This window comes from Marmota flaviventris, chromosome 17 (genome assembly GCF_047511675.1).
Source record: "Marmota flaviventris isolate mMarFla1 chromosome 17, mMarFla1.hap1, whole genome shotgun sequence".
In the NCBI taxonomy this organism is placed as follows: Eukaryota; Metazoa; Chordata; class Mammalia; order Rodentia; family Sciuridae; genus Marmota; species Marmota flaviventris.
This window is the reverse complement of record NC_092514.1, coordinates 15,944,534-15,964,947: the sequence shown is the minus strand read 5'-3', so window position 1 is coordinate 15,964,947 and position 20,414 is coordinate 15,944,534. Positions and strand designations below refer to the sequence as shown.

At 36.8% G+C, this 20,414-nt stretch overlaps 1 protein-coding gene across 1 annotated transcript; it reads right to left on the bottom strand.

Moving 5' to 3' along the window:
* Window positions 1–3,796: 3,796 nt before the first annotated feature.
* Window positions 3,797–20,052, bottom strand: Znf287 (zinc finger protein 287). The gene is made up of 6 exons (XM_027924106.2): window positions 19,824–20,052; window positions 18,212–18,728; window positions 17,139–17,236; window positions 15,231–15,357; window positions 14,669–14,755; window positions 3,797–5,457 (listed from the first exon to the last, which is right to left on the bottom strand). The coding sequence occupies exons 2-6, from the start codon at window positions 18,612–18,614 to the stop codon at window positions 3,887–3,889; spliced, it is 2,286 nt and encodes a 761-aa protein (XP_027779907.1). The 5' UTR covers window positions 18,615–18,728; window positions 19,824–20,052; the 3' UTR covers window positions 3,797–3,886.
* Between the last annotated feature and the right edge of the window lie 362 nt (window positions 20,053–20,414).

Here is a 20,414-nt window from a genome sequence, read left to right as displayed (position 1 = left end):
AGTGAGCATGCGTAGTGCCAGATCTTGGTTTTTAAGTAACTACTTATTTAAAGCATCTTATTAATTGGGAGCACCAAAAGTGTGGGGTGAACTTGTAGTATCTTGTGTCAGAAGGCAGCTAACTGTACAAAGACTAGACAGGGAATGTCAAAAGGACATAAAAATTACTTGGGAATTCCAACTAGCCAAATTTGAGACAGTTTAAACATCAGAAACAATGACTATAATTGACTAACACATAGTGTCATTTGTCATCACTGCAGAATAGGACAGCAAATGCCTTACTGGTAATTAAACCCATTAAAACTATATATAGGGTAGATGAACACAGTACTTTTATTTATTTATTTTTATGTGGTGCTGAGGATCGAACCCAGTGCCTCACATGTACTAGGCAAGGCTCTTCCACTGAGCCACAACTCCAGCCCATAATTAAACTCGTAAGCTAGTAATTAAAGGAAAAGAATTATGATCCCACCTCTAGTGCATTCCTAGTTGATAAGGGAAAGTTCTGTTTTATAAAAGTGTACCATTTCCACAAATATAGAAATATAGAAATAATAATAACAACCATTTTGCAAACCTTGTGAAAAAATGGACTCAGGCAAGGATTATTGTTGGGTGCTAATATGACTAGGTGAAAAGTTGTTAGCAAACAGGATATACATAGTGTCGGTCCACAGATTGCTAATTGCTACAGGAAAAACTGCCTTTACACTGAAGATCTGGTGTATATCATCTCAATACAATGATTAAATGTCACATTGACAGTTAATCTGATAATTGAGACTTTTGATTTTACAAAATGAAATACATCTGTGAAGTGTGTGAAGCATTAGTTAAAAGTGTTTTAACTTGAATCCAATCCAGCCTTTGGCTTTACCTTCTAATTTACAGAAAACAACATACCACATGCAACAAGCAGTTAAATCCTGAATTTTTTTTTTGTATTAACTTGTATTAACTGACAATTAAGTTGCTCTTTTTCTTTTTTGGTGCTGAGGATTGAACTCGGGAGCACTCAACCTCTGAGGTACATCCCCAGCCCTATTTTGTATTTTATTTAGAGAGTTGCTGAGGCTGGCTTTGAACTCATGATCCTCCTGCCTCAGTCTCCTGAGCTGCTGGGATTACAGGTGTGGGCCACCATGCAGAACCTGACTTGCTCTCCTATAAGAGGAAAAACTAAAGGACTGTTCTAGATAAATGAAACAGACATAAAAATCAAATATAATGTGTGAGAAATATGTGTGAAAATTGACTAGCTCAATGGGAGATATTTGAACATGGACTAAGTATTTAGGATTATGGAAGTTCATCTTTTTTGAGCTATTGTGATTATGTAAATGATCTTTTTAATGAGATGCATTTAGAGACAAAATGTAAGTTAATTTATAATTGTTTAGTTAAAAAACATGGCAAGATGTTAATTTTAAAATCTAGATGGGTATAGTTCATTTCGTTATTTTAAAATTTTTTTCTGTGTATTGACTGTTTTCCTAATAAAAAGTCATGGAAAATAAGATTATTTGCTAAAAATCTGTTGAATTACTCATAAGTCAGACAATTCTAAAAGTGGGAAAAAACACACAAAGATCTAGGATTCTGCACTATTATTCTATTATTTTATAAGGGCATCAATTGCCTCTGTGCATCAGTGGAAGACTATAAATGCATTATTTACATAAACCACACAAAGGCAGGAAATACAAAGTAATGCAGAGAAAGGCGCTATGGGTTGTTAATACTCCACACATTCATTCCATTGGAAAGAAGCTTTGTGTAAGGGATGAAGTAACATAAAAAACTATCTTAAATACAACTTATTTTTTCACGATAACTATGGAATAAGCATAATTTGAGCATTTTGCAACCTGCACTTTGTGAAGGATGATACCATGAAATCAAGGATAATTAATGTCAAGAAAAAGGAAAGCAACAATTTTTTTTCAAGAAAACATTCAACAACATAGCCTTGAAGATGCTAGCACCCCAGTCTCTCCTTCAGCACCTGTTTGCAGGATAAATAGCAATGTTTAAGTGAAGCTGTATGGTCAATATATGCTTAAATTGATATTTATGGTACCAGAATTTATATCAGTTTCCCCTTAGTTAGCTCATAAAAATCTTCTTCTGCAAAGATGTCCTAGATTTCTGATTTTCCATTTTTTAAGCAATCCCTATTACCCAGTAAATAATATTTGTTAAACATTTGTTTGATGCATGCACAAAAGTTATTTCCAGTTCTACCAATTTCATTCCATGTCAGTTGATTCTACCTTGTTACTCAACTCTAATTTATATAAGTTATTCATTAATTCAACCAACTTACATTGATCATGTGCTATATGCAAGGCACTAGAGGAACAAATAGAGCAAGATGAAATCTCAGCCTTGTATTCTTAGAATGGAAAGCTATGGATATTAAGTACATAGTATTTTTACCTATTTTTGCCAGTTTTCCTTTTGTTAGGACCCATAAACTTGGTTATCATTGTTTAATGATTACTGTGTTAGTTTCTGCATCAGTGCTTTTTCCAATGAATTTTTTTTCCTGATGTTAAGAATAACCTCTACTTCCACAAATGAAGGATTCCAGTTATTCCTTTAAAATCAGTCATTTCTTATAAATGGGCCAAGTTTTGCTTTTTTATTTCACTACTTCCTTAAATAAAGGAAGTCCAATTATATTATCATGTTATATGATACCTAAGTATTCTTTTTCCTCACTGTTTTTACATTTCCCCAACTTACTATACTGAACTCAAGTCTGTTTTCTGCTTATTTTCCTCTCACATTATTTACAAAACTTCTTTAATTACTTCCTTGGCTTGGGCTAAGGTGTAGCATTTGGCAACCCATTTTAGCAGATTTCTTATGCTTATTCCATGGCGAATTAGTTAAGATTATGTCCTTTCTCATTATTCTAATAAGCTTTGTTGTTTAAATCAGCTGTGATTTTCAGCACTGTACAAGCCTTGAAAGGATCCAATCAGGAAGTCTGGGGCCAGGGCACAGTTGGTACTCAAATGTGTTTCAAAGGAATAAATGAATTTCTCACAGCAGAAGAGCCACAGGGGAAAACTGAATTTAGGAGTCAGATGAAAAAAATGGGAACTGTATGCCTAATTTTTCCTTCAGGATAACCTTGGATGTTAAAATCTGGTGAAACTAAGGCTAACCTGTTTTAAAGATTAATCTTGGGGGTCTTTAATATTTGCCTATTTAAATCTGTACACATCTAAGAGTTATATACATTAGTTTCTCTGTCCTAACAGATCATCTTTCCTTAAACTTCACTTCCTTTAATATTTCAGTATTTGAGGGAAAGTGCAGTTAAATGTTGGTTGCACAGAAATCTTTGAGATAATTTCAACTGTTTTTTTTTTTCTCCAAATCTATTGGATCCATATTACAGTTATGGCATAATAGGAAAAGGGAAAGTAACCTTTAATTATTTTAAGGCTTCCAAGCTGGGAAGAAATGAAGGCCCCAAAGAATTTTTTTTTCTTTTCTATAATTCCAAGGTTACTCTCCAGTGTGAAATATACTTGATGGATACTTTCCCAAGTAACATTCATAAGGCCTCAAGAAGTCTATGAAATACATTGAGTTGATGAGTTACAAGTTTTTGAATATCATTTCATATTTTTCTCTGAAATGAATTAAGCTGATATCAAATAAAGGCTAAGTCAATGAAGTTTCCTTTTTAAATTTCATATAAAATTTAAATGAGTTATATCCATATTACTAATACGGATACTTCTGCTGAGTATCTAACATATTGCACTTCTTCAGATTTATTTTTAATGTTTTAACACACAGAGCACACAAAGTAAAATTTAAGGATCAAGTTGAAAAACCTAAATGAAGTCTCCCATATCCATTAATTACGATGTTTGACCCCCGTATGAACACGTTGATGCTGAATAAGGTTTGTACTCTGAGTGAAAGATTTACCACATATACGACATGCATAGGGCTTCTCTCCTGTGTGAATTCTCTGGTGTTGAATAAGGCATGTTCTCTGGCTAAAATCTTTGTCACATTCATTACATTTATAGGGTCTCTCCCCAGTATGAGTTCTCTGATGTTGATTAAGTGATGAAGAATAAATAAAAGCTTTCCCACATTCATTACATTTATAGGGTTTCTCTCCAGTATGAATTCTTTGATGTTGGGTAAGATTTGCACCCTGTCTATAAGCTTTCCCACATATATTGCATTTAAAGGGTTTTTCTCCATTATGAATCCTTTGATGTTGAGTAAGATGCACACTCTGGCTGAATGCCTTCCCACACACACTACATTTATATGGTTTTTCTCCAGTATGTGTTCTATGATGCTGAGTGAGGTTTGCACTCTGGCTGAAGGCTTTCCCACATATATTACATATATAGGATTTTTCTCCAGTGTGAGTAGTTTGATGTTGAATAAGAGTTGAGGAATGAGCAAAGGCCTTTCCACATTCATTACATTTATAACACTTCTCTCCAGAATGAATTCTCTGATGTCGAATAAGGTAAGTGCTCTGACTAAAAACTTTCCAACACTCATTGCATTTATATGGTTTTTTCCCAGTATGTATTTTTTGATGCTGCAGAAGGTGTGTACTCTGACTGAAAGTTTTCCCACATTCGTTGCATATGTAAGGTTTTTCTCCAGTATGAACTCTTTGATGATTAATCAGTGATGAACTATGACTGAAGGTTTTACCACATTCCAAGCATTTATATGGTTTCTCTCCAGTATGTGTCCTTTGATGTATAGTAAGGTGTGCACGCTGGCTAAAGTCTTTTCCACAATCATCACACTTATAGGGTTTCTCTCCAGTGTGAATTCTCTGATGTATGGTGAGGTGTGCACGCTGGCTGAAGGCTTTACCACACTGGTGACATTCATATGGTTTTTCTCCAGTATGCATTCTCTGATGTGCAATTAGGGATGAGATATGCCTAAACTCTTTCCCACATTCTTCACATTCATAAGATTTCTCTTTGGCATGGGTACTTTGGTGTTTCAGGAGGGATGGGTATTTCCTAAATTTTTTCCCACACACATTACATTTATAAGGCTTCTCTCCAGGAAGTATTTTCCCATGTACAATACCATATGAGACATTACTGAAGTTTGCCTTGCTTTCATTATAGATAGAAGTTTTATTATCTGATTGTGTATCAAACTGTACAATTAGGTTTGAATGCTTTTCAAAATTATTTCTATATATATCATATTTACTAAGATATTCTTCTGTAGGATCATCTTCTTGTGAAAAATCAGACTTCAAACTGAAATCATATTCATTAGTGGGAAATTTCTTGAAGACGTTTGTTGTTTCTCTCTCTAATCTGTCATCATAGTCATATGGTTCTTCCAATTTGATGGTCTGGGTTCCATCCTGTTTGAGTTTAGGAATATCTTTTACTGGAGTACATGTTTGGGCTTCAGTTTCCCATTCTGAAAATGAAAAAACAATATAAAAAGTCTTCCTCTGTTTGGCAAAAAAAAAAAAAAAAAAATAATAACAACATGAATAAAGTGCCTAAAGACTATAGCTCTGACAATCTCAATAACTTGATCCTTAAAGTTTAGGAAAGGAGAATAAAAGGGCAGCAAAACAAGAGACTAAATTATTCAAAACAGAGAAGCTCCTCACTCTTCAGCCTGGGTACAGAGTAAATAAAATAGACAAAGCTAAGTCAAGTGAAAACAGAAGATATGGCTATTTGGGATAAATTACTTCATGGAGTAATTTATACGTTTTCATAAAGTAAGCATGCTGACTCTACTCCCTCTTTCAATCTACCCTGCATAAACCCATATAACATTCCTAAAGCAATCTCATGGAATACTTTCTGTGTGTGTGTGTGTGTGTGTGTGTTTAGGGGGTACTGGAGATTGAACCCAGGGGTGCTTTACCACTGAGCTACATCCCCAGCCTATATATTATTTTTTATTTTGAGACAGGGTCTTGCTAAGTTGCTTAGGACCTTACTAAATTGCTGAGGCTGTATTTGAACATGGATCCTCCTCCCTCAGCCTCCTGAGCCACTGAGCAGTATCATAGCTAGTATACAGACATATTAAATGAAGTTGAAAAATATCTCTAGTGTATCTTCAGTAGCCTGAGGCAACTGCTCTCAAAGTACAATCTCAAGAGTAGCAATAAAAAGCATTACTATTCCCTGGAAATGCATTAAAATTATTGGGTCTTATCCAGACATACTGAATTAGAAACTATGGTGGTGGGGCTGAACAATTTGTTTTAGCAAGTACCAAAAAGTAGTTTTGCTGCATGCAAAGTTTGAGGGCCACTGGCTTAAAAGGGTTAAAGGAGGAAAAACAGGACTAGGAATGTAGCTCTGCAGTAGAGCACTTTCCTGGCTCTTGCTTCTATTTTCAGTACCAGGAAACAAAATAAAACATAACAGAAAAAGAAAAAGCCCAAAATACCTCCATTTGGCATTCAATCCCCTTATAGTAGAAAAATAGTCCTCTTCTACTATATCCCCTACACTTCATATTCTGCTTAACTTAGTTTGAAGTTATCCACTATTCCCACAGGGCCTATAGGTTCTGTGCTAATCCCAAACTCTAGGCCCCCTTTTATGATACCTTCTCTACCTATTATAAAAAATGGTTATAGTTCAGCTCCTTCTTAGAATCTAAAATATAGTGTAGGTTGATTCATATATGAAATTGTCTTTTTTATAGGTCAAAATGGCTGACTGTCAACAATTTTGGCATGGTTCAACCTAATATAATATTGAGCTAATGATGAAATTTGGCCTTATATGATTATCTCACAATTTTGTGTGCTTCTTATATTTTTAACTTATACATAAACTCTGGGAATAGCTTCTGTTTCTTTTATATTTCCTTCATAAAATTGGCTCAAGACTTTGGATATGGTAGCTACTCAATTTTTTTATACCTTTATTTAATTTATTTATTTTTATGTGGTGCTGAGGATCGAACCCAGGGTCCCACACTTGCAAGGTGAGCGCTCGACTGCTGAGCCACAACCCCAGCCCTGCCACTCAATTTTTAACTGATAAAATAAATAAGAATAATTTGTAAAAAGGTAAACTCAAATCAAAGTGTGCACACACACACAAAAACAAATACACAAGAAACTGGCTATGAGGCAGTCAAGTATATATTTGTTGATGCCTATTATGTTTCCAGTATGATAATTTGAAACAAATTTCATGTTATAATCTTTTGAAATGGTGGGAAGCGTATAACTTGTAAGTATTAAGAATTATATACTATAATATCAAATATAGAATTTAAAATATAGGAAAATAGTCCTAGATAGTTCAGAAACTTTTTAAGATGCAGCTCAAAGTACAATAACTTTATCAACATATTCCTTCAGTAGGAGAGTATATAGATATTGAAAATCTTAGCTACATAAATCAGTAAGAGACTTGCTAGAATAGAGGGTAGTAGAATATTGATAACTGATAAAAATAGATCTAGGTACATTTATATGAAAAGGTGTTGAGGACACATGGTTAAGTGAAGAAAGGCAGGTATGTAGCAGCAGGTAGAGCAAGATCCCACCTATGTAAAGATATGCTCTATGTATTATAGACAGGTACAGAAAGACACTGATAATTTAAGGAGAGGAGATACTAGTAATGACCCAGGGGAAAGAGACACATATGAAATTTGCTTCCTTGTAGTGCTTGAATTTACAAACTACTTTTACTCAAATACATAAATCATAATTGACACAAGAAAATATTTAGGAGTAATGTTAAATGAAAAAAGCAGAATCATAGCTAGTATACAGACATATTAGATGAAGTTGAAAAATAATAATTATAGGTTTTATTTTCTAATTTTCAATCAATTTGCTATATTATTTTTCTGCTATTAAGTACTAGAAATGTTATTATACTGTTATAGAAGGAAAAAAAAATTAAAACCAACTTTCTCAAACCAAGATTTGTTACCCTGCCCCAAAATAACAAAATGAGAATGTAAGTAAACACATACAAAAAAAGGATGGGCTAGTACCATAAGCTCAGTTTAACTTCTATCTAATCAGAATCAGTCTATGGCAATCTGCATATACCTGAAAAGGAAGTATTACAGTTATTTTTTTTAAGTGCTGGGGATAAAACCCAGGAGCTCATAATGTTAGGCAAGTACCACTATCTACCACTGAGCCACATCCCCAGCCCTATAGTTATAATTAATAAGCTTAAGCAACAAGTTTGAATGATGACCATGAACACAATACTACTATAATAATACATTTTTTAAAAAATCAGGTTATTAGAAATTAAACAAACTGAGATCAATAAGCAGGGCTTAAAAATGTGTATATTCTTAACCAAAATGGTTGTAAAAAGTGGTATCTGTTGGCTAATATTAGACCAAACAGTGGTGTAATATTTCTAATATAGAAGATCAACACTGACTTAGGTAATCAAGAAAAGCCTCAGTGGAGAGGTATGATTTGAGCTCAGCCAGAAAGAATGGCTAGGTCCTGTATAAACATAAAGAACTATGAAAGTTCTAAGACTATAATGGCTACTAAAGACCAAAAGTAGTATTCTATTTATGAATTACCAAAGTTTTCATTTCCTGAAGCAAAACTGGTTAGGTATTCTAACTAAATGTTCTATTTATTATATATCTCTGATCTGGAAAGACAGTAAAATCCTCAGAGGCCAAAAATCAATTAAAAGCAGGAAGGCAGCTGGGTACTGGTGGCTCATGCCTGTAAACTCAGCAGCTAGGGAGGTTGAGGCAGGAGGATCAAAAGTTTGGAGACAGCTTCAGCAACTTAGCAAGACCCTTCTCAAAATAAAAAAGAGGGCTAAGTATGTGGCTCATTGATTAAGTACCCTGGGGTTCAATCCCAAGTACAAACAAACAAACAAACAAAAAACTCCAAACAAATAAAAACAATAAAACAAAAACAAAAAGCAGGAAGGAAGGCAGTTACAGCTGAAGTTGGTTGTTTGAGATGGCTCCTTCATCCCATAGATAACCTTGAGCTTCCATTTTGAGTGTGCAAAGGCTCATGTGTCAGAAGCCCAACTAAAAGTGAAGCTGGGAGGAGTCCCTTGCAAAGAGGATTAAATATGATGCAAGAATAACAAAACCCCAAAAAACTAACCTCCATAGGGGGAAAGAAATAACTTGCCTTTCTCAGTCTTGGTGTTTGTTCTCTTGAAGGAGCAAAATCTTTTCTTAAAATGCATAACTACAAACTGCCCCTTCTTGGGCATTGATAGCTCTAATTTGTGCTCTCTGAAAGGTCTAAAAAACTTCTCATGCTGTGAAGTTAGGTCTAAGTACTCCCAGATTGGCAGCATCTCCCCAGACACTATACTAATTCTAGTCCAGGCTCATTTCCATTATAGTTCATGCGTTTTCTCACTGTTTCCAGTGTGCTGAATTGATTCTCCAATGAATTTAGTGTGCTACAGGTATATTTTGTACCATTTTGCCAACTAAAGGCCATAAATTATGAAAAAGAATTAGTTTTTCAAATAGTATGAACCTTGAAATACCTAATTACCATAAGTTATTTTTTTTAAAATAGTGAAGCAATTCACTCTAAGGCAGTATAGACTATTCTGTTATTATTGTTTAACTATTACAATTAATGTTATATTCTAGCATCAATATTGGTAGACATATAAGTCTAAATAAGAAAAAAAAAAAGAATAGGAAAGCAAGATGTGAAAGAATGTATCAATGATTTATTTTTTGCAAAGAGAAAATAGGACAGATAAACCAGAAACAAATGAATATGGTTATCTATAGGTAGTGGATGGGAAAAGTGTAGAAGATATGGGAGTGCATATCTTTTATATAGTTTTGGCTTCTGACCAATGTTAATGTTTTTACATACTCAAAAATGTAAAATAAAAGATAATTTAGAAAGAAAACACTCCCCTTAATGGGATCTATTCCAACGACTAAAAGGACTGCAAAGAAGCCTTGAATATTCTAGACAATTTGGTAGTGACCTTGGTATAATTCTGAAACTATTTCTGTGTGTAACATATGATAGAACAAATAAGTAAATATATCGATTATGGTGAAAAACAGCTTATTCAGTGTATGGGAAAGAAGGCACAAAATACAATATTGAAATATACAAAATGAAAAAGTCTTCTGCTATTGGATTTGAATTAAGAGTTATGAGTAAGAACTCATGACTTTAAAAAACAAACAAACAAACAAAAAAACCCAAAACTGCTGGGCACAGTGGCACATGCCTGTAATCCCAACAGTTTGGGAGGCTGAGGCAGGAGGACTTTAAGTGAGGAAACTTAGTGAGGACCTAAACAACACAGTGAGAACCTGTCTTCAAATAAAAATATAAAAAAGGGGAGGGGGATATGGCTTAGTGGTTAAGCAGTCCTGGGCTCAATCCCTGGTAACAAAAACAAACAAAAACTATAGGGCTGGGGATATAGCTCAGTTGGTAAGGCCCTGGGTTCAATCCCCAGCAACACACACACACACACACACACACACACACAGAGAAAACCAACAACTATATATAAAGTAGATATAGGCATATGTAAAACTGAATCCCATTGTTATGCATAATTATAATGTACTAATAAAAAATAAGAAATAAAAGAGTCAAAAAAATGTGGGAAAAAACGCCCCAAAACTTCTGACAACATGGATGACCCTTTGAAGACATTATGCTAAGTGAAATAAGACAGTAAAAAAAAAAAAAATCAAATATTGTATGATTTCACTTATATGCTATATTTAGAATCATCAAATTTATAGAAACAATGTAGAATGGTGGTTACCAGAGAGTGAGGGAAGGAGAAATGAGGAGTTGTTATTTAATAAGTACAGACTTTCAGTTTTATAAGATGAAAACGTTGTGGAGATTAGTTGTACAACAATGTAAATTATTAATCACTACTGAACTTGAAAACGGTGAAGATGGGGGCTGGGGCTGGGACTCAGTGGGTGAGCGCCTGCCTAGCACGTGTGAGGCCCTGGGTTCCACCCTCACACCACATATAAATAAATAAAAGTATTGTGTCCACCTAAAACTATATATATATATATATATATATATATATATATATATATATATATATATATATATATATATATATTTTTTTTTTTCCTCCTTGGAGAAATTCCAGGTCTAAGGTAAGTAAAAGGGGAGCCTAAAGAATATCTATTATACCAGAAAGCAAGGAAATGCTCCAAGACTAATAGTTGTGTTAGAGAGATGGTGGCCTTGGTTTGACTGACTCACGTTGCCCAAATGTGGGACAGCTGGGTATTAAAACCAAAACAACAAAATTACTGGAATGAGTAAACTAGCACTTTGAATCTTAAAAAATTCCCTTAGTCCATGTGTGTGGCTCATAAACATAAAAAATGGGAAGGAGGAAGACCTATTCTTTTTTTTTTTTTTTTTTCCATTTCCTTCCTGCTCGATAGAAACGTTATATTCCTAATCAGTTTTCCACTACAGATTCCTCCGCCAGAAGCCATAGTCCCTGCGCTTTCACTTCTGGTCCACCATTTTGTTGCCTCAATTTCTCCGCGGGGCGGGTAAGGGCCCTCAAATATGCATACGTGAAATGGCCAACTGCGGATGGAGTTGTGGATCAGTGGCCAAACGCTGGCCTCATTTATTTTTATATGGTGCTCAAGATCGAACCCAGTGGGGTTCGATCTTGAGCACCACATAAAAATAAATGAAATAAAGATATTGTGTCCATGTATAATTAAAAAAAAAAAAAAAAAAGTAACTGTTGCTGTTAGGGATCTTAACTACATAAGGAAATGGGACCAAACTGGCGGGCCTGGTGAAGGTGGAGCCCACCAGGAGGTAGGAGGCAAAGAGACACGCAGAGAGGGTCACAAAGCTGGAGGGGAAGGAGCCTTAAGAGGCCGCCGGCTTCGCAGCACGACCCCAGAGTGCTGGGTGTGCAAGGAGAGGCGCCCCCCAGCCAAGTGGGGCAGAAGACTTGTTCTTTTTCTTTCTTTTTTTAAATATCTTTTTATTTTTTATTTTTATGTGGTGTTGAGGATCGAACTCAGCGTCCCGCGCATGCCAGGCTAGTGCACTACCGCCCCTGGAAGACCTGCTCTTTACTGGAGGATGCTATTAATCATTTAGAAGAGACTATGAATCAAGAAAAAAAAAAATCACAGTTTTGCAACCAGCAATGTAACAAGGCAAGGATCATCAATGGATATTAGGCAAGGATCATCAATGGATATTAAAAACCTTAAGTGAAAGGCTGTCAAGGAATAGAACAGTTTGTGCCCTCAAAGTATCACTCCATAGACTACTTATTTATTAAATGAGGAAAAAAATAATGCACCTTTAAAATGAAGTGACCTGTAGACACCACCTTAAACAAACTGAGCATCATCAATGAGGAGATAAACTAGGAAATGAGCCTCTTGAGGAAGTGCATGGAAAACAACATCACCTTTGAAATATTTTTGACAAAATGTTTAATCTGAATTTAATTAAGAGGAAAAAAATCAGGCAAAGCTAAAAGAAAAAAAAAAATTCAGCTATTTATTGTCCAGGATAAAATTCGTTATGCTCCTCCTGAACAGGACTGACCGTGTACAGACCAAATGTAATTCCCATATTGGAAGAACCATGGATGGTGTTAGAAATTTTAGAAGGCCCATCCTTCAGGGACAATATGGGCATTCTAACAGTAAAAACAAACAACAACAACAACAACAAAAAACTGGCTTGGATCCTTTAAAAAAGGTCAATAGTCATGAAAGATTAAGTGGTGCATGTTTGTAATCCCAATGGCTTAGGAGGTTGAGGCAGGAGGATCACAAATTCAAAGGCAGCTTCAACAGTTGAGTGAGGCCCTAAGCAACTTAGCAAGATCCTGTCTCAAAATAAAATATAAAAAAGGTCTGGGATATGGCTCAGTGGTTAAGCACTTCTGGGTTCAATCCCTGGTACAGGGGGAAAAAAAACAGAAAGGAAAAAAGGTTGAAGAACACTTCTATGTTAAAAGGGACTTGGGGCTGGGGATAGAGTTCAAGTGGTAGCGTGCTCGCCTGGCATGGGGTGGGGTACTGGGTTCCATCCTCAGCACCACATTTAAATAAATAAATAAATAAATAAATAAAATAAAGATGTTGTGTCCACCGAAAACTAAAAAATAAATATTAAAAATTCTTTCTCTTTAAAAAAAAAAAGGGACTAATGAGGGCTGGACTGGTGGGTCAGTGGTAGAGCACTTGTCTGTCATGTGGGAGGCACAGTGTTCTATTCTCAGCACTGCATATGAATAAAGATCCATTGACAACTAAAAAAAAAAAGGGGGGAGGGGACTAATGATGTGAGATAAATAAATGGAACATGAGATTTCTGACTGGATCCTAGACTGAGGAGGAAAATATCTATAAAGGATATTTGAGGAAATCTGAATATTTGGCCAGATATATCAATAACTATTGTATAAATGTTAAATATCTAGAGAGAGAATGGTGGTGTGCTTATGTAGAAGAATGTTCATGCTTTTAGGAGATATTCAGGGGTAAGATATTATGACTAAATTTCAAATGGTTCAGTGCAAAAACAAAGGTGTGTGTAAAATGTCTAAATGATAATTAGTGATTTCAGGTAAAAAGTATATAGTTGTTCAATATATTGTGTAACTTTTCTTTAGGTTTGAAGTCTTAAATAAAATTGTGGAGGAGAGAAGAATGAACGGTAACAATCAAAAAGGCCATCAATGGGGACAAGTTCAATAAATTATAAGACAACCAATAAAATATGATGCAGATATTAAAAAAGAAATGAAAAAGCTCTTCACACGCTCATTTGGAACATTTTTCAAGAGATATTTTCAGGTAAAATATGCTAAGAACAAAACAATATGCATAGTATGCTACTGTTTATGTTGCAAAATGGAGGAAAAAATTTTCTATTAACTTTATGTGCAAAAAAACCCAATCACCCATTCAACTCCAAATAGATATCTGAAACAACTGTTTACCTATAATACAGAGCCAGATTTTATTTAAAAATAAAAAAAATACTAAAATCATGTTAAAATCCAGGTTTTATTGTGGAGATGAACAGTTGTTCAAGACTTACCTGGAAGGAAGCCTCTATAGGAAAACAGTGGTTAACAGTCAAGATCTAATAAGAGTGATTGCTGCTGGATGATGTAGCAACTGGGTGAATATGGTATGTAGGTGGGAGACTTTTGTCTCTATATATGGCTTTATATATTTAAAAAAATTTTAATTTTGTGAATATATAAGTTTTAAAGTAATTTGGAAATAAAAAAGAAGGAAATTAAGAAAGTGGAGACGGGAGATATAGGGGTTTGTTAATTAACAGAAAAAAAGAAACTCAAATGTAAGTTTTGAAAATGGAGCAATGAAAGTCCCAGAGAAGCTCTAAAAGATGGTACTTAGGGGTCACATAGGATAAAATGAGAAGGGACACAGGGGAAAGGTACCAAAATAATATTTGAAAACTCTCTTCCTTTTTTACTTTCTTCTATAAAAAGCAATACTAAAACAGCTCAGAATTCTTTACCAGCTGTTATGACTTTGCAAAGAATGATTTGGCCATATTTGATAAATAATTTCAAAACATTTTGGATATAGACTATTAAGTGCAAAGAAGCTCATGTGCTGGCTTTTCTCTTACCTGGACTAGGGCCTTCTAAAATTTCTTTTATCACCATCCATGGTTCTTCCAATATGGGAATCACAGTTGGTCTGTAGACGGTCAGTCCTGTTCAGGAGGAGCATAACGAATTTTATTCTGGACAATAAACAGCTGTAAAAAATGTATTACCTGACTTCTACTAAGACTTCTATAGGAAAATAACAGTTCAGGGACATGATTTAGTAAGATACTTAGGTCTCATCCTTTTCAGAACAAGGATTAAAAATTTCCTGCTACCCAAGAGAATGTATGTCTGGAGATCCTACGGAAGAATTCTTTCCTTTGAGCAGTAGAGAATGGGCAAGACAGTGTTGAGTAGCCGTCAAGTGGCAGCACTATGAAATTGTGCATTAAAACTTTCATTAGTTATCTTTTATTTGGGAAAAGAAGAACACAGTCATTTTTGTGCCTGAATGAGATGAAACACTTATCTCTAGACCTTATTTTTAGCCAAGTACTTCAGAGCCTTCTTAACAACTAGGGGCAGAAACATACCCTGGGGGGGCGGGGCACTGGGAGGAGAGGTGTGGACAATCCTTACCTAGAGAAACCATGTTCCAATAGTTTTGTAATGTCACTGTCTTGTACAATTCCTTCTGTACAGGACGCATTAGCTCCCAGTCCTCTTGGGTGATGTCTACAGCCACATCTTTGAATGTCACTGATTCCTAAAATATCAAATACAACTTAACTTGGCTCAAGAACTAATGGGAAGGGGGGCAGTAAGACTGGGTATGCATGTGGTGGTAGGAATAGGGGATCACAGAATATTAAATTTTAGGACTCTAAAAGTTTGTCTAGTCAAAACCTTCACCTAATGTATAGACCACAGCATCCTTCAAGGGCCCTAATGAGAAGTTTAAAAATAAAGGAAAATTTCTTTTTTTCAATTAGTACTAGAGTACACACTGATGGTTTTCGTTTAAAGAAAAAGGGTAGGCCAAGGGATATAGTCGGTGGTGCAGACAGCACTTGCCTAGCATGCTCAAGTCCCTGGGGTTTGATCCCCAGCACCACACACACTCACTGCCCCCCACCCCACCCCCCAAAAAAGAGGAAGAAAAATGAGGAGAAAGAGGTTTTGAATTTTAAACACATATGACACAGAGTTAAATGATTTTCAAGTTTTATCCTAAGAATAAATTCAACATGTTATAATAAACATGTTGGTTGTGGGTTGTGGGGTTGTGGCTCAGTGGTAGAGTGCTTGCCTAGCATGCATGAGGCACTGGGTTCGATCCTTGGTACCATATGAAAATTAAAAAAAAATAAAATAAAGGTCATCTACAACTAAAAAATAAGAATAAAAAAATACATTTATATGCTCTATAATATAAATGTAATGTTCTTTTAAAAAATAAAACTGAAACCAACAACCACACTGTTGAATCACTGCACTTTTAGATGCATCTCTCAGTTCGGGAAGGTTAGTATCCCTTTTTGCTCCCTTTTAAAAAAATTTTTGTTAAAAATATTTCTTGATTACTGTTACCTGTTATTTTTTTTTTCAAATAATTATCACAATTTAAAAAAATCACTTTGGGATATTAAAGTCACATTAAATTTATAATTGAGAAAGAAGTGATTATAGTTTCTTTTATGTCTTATAAGATGCATAAAATATGAAAGATGCAAAATTTATACTATGCTTAGTTTTAGATTTTTTAAAATTTTGTCATCTGGTTTTTATGTATATGTAAAAGAGGGATACATTTTTGCATGTTATTTCTGTGGCAGTCATTTTACTCAAATTTTCAATTACTGTTTCTAACAGTTTTTCCCTTGATTTTCTTAGTTCTCTAGGTAAATGTTCACATCATCTATAAATAATCATTTTAATTTGATTGTCCAAGGTTTTTAATTATAGGCCATGTATTTTCCCAATAAGTCTTTCTCTTAAGGTGGCCTAAATTGCTATTCCTTAGTGCAATACCTCTCATGATCAAGATCACAGAATGCACACAGCCTTTAATTACTTGTTAATGAGGAAAAATAATATTAGCAAATATTATTTATTAATCACTTAATAAATGGTAGTAAAGGGTAGCCAAAAGTCTCATAATATTTTATTCTTACAATCTTAAGAAGTAAATTCTACATATTGAAAATGAGTAACTTAGACTAAGTGGGTAAATATCTTATTCCAAAATCATGAATTCAATGGCAGAGCCAGGAACCAAAACCTGGATTCCACCTGGCCATGTAGGTTAATCTCTTAACCTCTATATGGTATTACTAACTTAAAAGTCAAGGAGTGAGGAAAGGCATATTAAGGGAAAGCGAGCACATTTACTGAACAGTTCAAGGTAATGAAGGAGAGAAACTCAGGTTTAGGTCCTAGTAGTTAGGGCTTTTGAGGGTTCACCAGCTATCGAGTAGGATTCACAACAAAAAATGCTCTCTCATACTAAGAAGGCACTTTAAAATCACAAAAGAAACTTAAACTCACTTTGGTTACCAAGTCATTGAGCCACCCTGCCTGGAAAGCATGCCTTCCTCTGGGATCTTCCTCTTGAATCACCTGGGAAAGAGCAGCGTTCTGAGGAACTATGGAAGAGAAAGAAACCATTATGGATATTAGCCCTGTTCAAATAGCCTAGGAAATCCTTCACCAAATACATGCCTACACTATTCTCTCTCTTTTAATGGGACTCTCTTTTAACCCAGGGACTCACACATGCTAGGCAAGTACTCTGCCACTGAGCTCCATGCCAGCCTTTATAAAGTTTTGAGAGTCTTGCTAAATTGCAGAGGCTGGCCTTAAATTTATGATCCTCTTGCTTCAAACTCTGGAGTAGCTGGGATTATAGGTATGGGTCAGTGTGCCTGGCTAGATGCTTAGACTTTTCTTTTTAAAAAAAATTTATTTATTTTTATGTGATGCTGAGGATTGAACCCAGTGCCTCACATGTGCAAGGCAAGTGCTCCACTACTGAGGTACAACCCCAGCCCTAGACTTTTCTTAAAATGAGAAGTGAACAGAAAGCTGAAAAAGCACTCATACTTCAAAGTCAGAGGACAGGGCCAATCACTTGTCCTAAGACATCAATGCAGAGTTCAAAAACAAGTCTGCTCTGGGACTGTTAAGTGTACGTAGAAAATTCAGTATTTTCTACTAAATCCTTATTTGATCTAAAATGTGTGAATTGTCTCTTTCTTAAGATGAGACTATTCTTTGGAATTTCTATCTTTCTGGAAATCACAATGCAAGTGATTTATTAGTAGAGTGGTATAAACCTCTGCGAGTTACCTTTCTGGGGATTCACACAGAGGTTAATTTGATTGTGTCAAGTGAATCTCTCCCGAAACTTCTCCTCTGGCTTTAGATATTGTGTGTTTGGTTTAAGCAATCTTGAAGGGGAACACTATGTAGTAGGGAGGCTCATGTTAAAGCCTGTTCTCACTCCTTAACTCAATTATCTTTCTTCTCTCCAATTTCTTTAAAGGAGCTATTCTCAGAAGTACTAATTCTCTTCTCTAACCACCCAGGGATTCCTCCCCTCTCTGCTCTACAATTCTCACCTTCCTCTTCTAGAATCTGAGTCAAATCCTCTACCAGAGTCACCACTTCCTCGCTGCTCTCTGGATACTGGGACTTTACCCAAGTCCTAACCTCCCCAGGCAGGATGGTTAGGAACTGCTCCAGCACCAGTAGTTCCAAGATTTGTTCCTTTGAGTGAATCTCAGGCCTCAACCACTTAAGGCAGAGCTCTCGGAGTTGACTCAATGCCTTTCGAGGACCAGCCAGGTCTGGGTACAGAAAATTCCTAAAATTCTGCCGACAGGTCTCAGTGTCACGCAAGAGTCTTGAAGTAAGGGTTTGCTTCTCAACATTGTGGGTTCCACTTTGAACTTTGTCTGGCTTCCACATTAGAAGGATTTGTGAACGTGAAGAACTGGTCATCCTCTTTCTTGAGGCTAACATATCTATAGACAGGATAGTCAATCTGGCAATATCCTTTATTTCTCCAGTAATTAGCCAACTGCTTGAAGTCTTATGCTACAGCCATAAAACCATTTTTATCAAGGGCTGCTGCAGCTAGGGGCAGAACAGAATATAGGTAGAGTTAGTGGCCTTAGTTACAAAATCTGAGCCCAGAACTTGCAGGGATGAATGAGACCCTGAAACACAAGAATGGACCACAAGGTCAAGAATTTCTGGTGTACTCTGCTATACACACACACACACACACACACACACACTCCTCTGTATGCACAAATTAGTTTGAGTTTACTTCCGTCTTCTTCCCTTTTATTCTTGGACTTGTAAGAGAACTTCATTGTGTTTAGGGGCAGTGGGAAGGATGGAGCTACCACAAAATGGTGTTAGAAGCTATAATTTAAAGAATCCTGAGCAAAATGACTAACTTCTAATTTGTTGAAACAAAAATTAAATATATATTTTTTTTAACAGAAAAATATGTTTGAGATTTTAGTCACTGATGTAACAGAGGCTGTAATGACTTAACTGGTCCTCAGGAATACAGCAAACCTACCGTTACTGGGAATAAACTGGGAAGAAAATTTCTTCTTAATAAAGTGCTCAGGGTTCCCAAGGGAACTGTCAGAGGAAAATGGCAAGCCATTTATCTGATTTGCATGTTAATGCCAGACTATTCTAGTTTTTCACTATCAGAGGCCTGAAAAAACAAGCCCTTGGACTGGGAAGCAGTGGAAAAGATTGTTATGATTGGAAAACATTTCAGTGCTTCAGGAGGAAACAGTTCCTTAAGGACACTTTGGGGACCAGGATTCCAGAAGAGAACCTCCTTAGTGGCCTGATCTGCAGGAGAACCCACACCCACCTGTCCCCTTGCTCCAGCTCTCAGACCTACTCAACCACAGTCGTGACACCAAAGAGAACTGTTTACAAGGCTCTGCGAAGATGCAATGGCCTCGCCTGGCTTGCCTCCCCTTCCTGGCCGGTCCCTTTCAGAGGAAGGCAGAAGGCAGCGGGGGTACAGCCAGGACCCCAGCGACTTGCAACGATGGGTACGCGCGTCCCCAGGCTCCCCACCCCCAGCTTCCACTCCCTGTGCCTTCCCTGCAGGGCGCGAGCACGGCGCCCTGAGCGTCGACGGGCTCGGGGGTCTGGCCTTGATCTCACGGACACTCGCGCCAGGGACATCGTTACCTGTCGCTGGGACCCCGTCACTCCGCAGCCAAAGCGGCCCGAGAGGCCACAGGCAACAATGGCGGCGGCGTCACGGGCGCCTGCGTGGCGGGCTCTGTTCCGCGCTGCAGAGGGACCTCTGGCTCTGCCACTTCTTTTTTCGGGAAGGATTATGCGACTCCAGAAGAAGGCGCACGTTCCAACCCGGTGCTGAGAAACCCGGCCTGAAACCCCCTCGCCTCGGCTTCGCCGCGACCTCGCCTCTGCGCCACTGCGCATGTGCGCCAGGAGAACGCTGCGCGCTCGCAGAGCCAATCGGAACCAGAGTTCTGGCCTTCACTTCCCGGGGGCCCTGGACCTGTCTCCATGGCAACCTCCTCCACCCATCCTCCGGACTGGCTCGTCAGCCTGCAAGGTTTTGAAGGGAATTCTCAAGTTTGTCTGGGTAGAGACAGGTCTGATAGAGAACTTGGATGTCGGAGAGTTACCAGTGGCTTGTAGAGTGCTTGTTGGTGGATGCCCCGCGCCAACTACCCAGAGAAAATGGCATGCCAGTGTTCCTAGGGAAGGAAGGACAGGCAAGATGTGGATCTAAAAAGAGCAAAACCCTGA

Excerpts from the sequence above, each read along its gene's own strand:
- Znf287 (XM_027924106.2), bottom strand. The coding sequence starts at position 18,614 with ATGTTAGCCTCAAGAAAGAGGATGACCAGTTCTTCACGTTCACAAATC. Across the intron at positions 17,237-18,211 it reads TCAGATTCTAGAAGAGGAAG|TTCCTCAGAACGCTGCTCTT; the intron begins GTGAGAATTGTA and ends TCTCTTCCATAG. Across the intron at positions 15,358-17,138 it reads TCAATGACTTGGTAACCAAA|GAATCAGTGACATTCAAAGA; the intron begins GTGAGTTTAAGT and ends TTGATATTTTAG.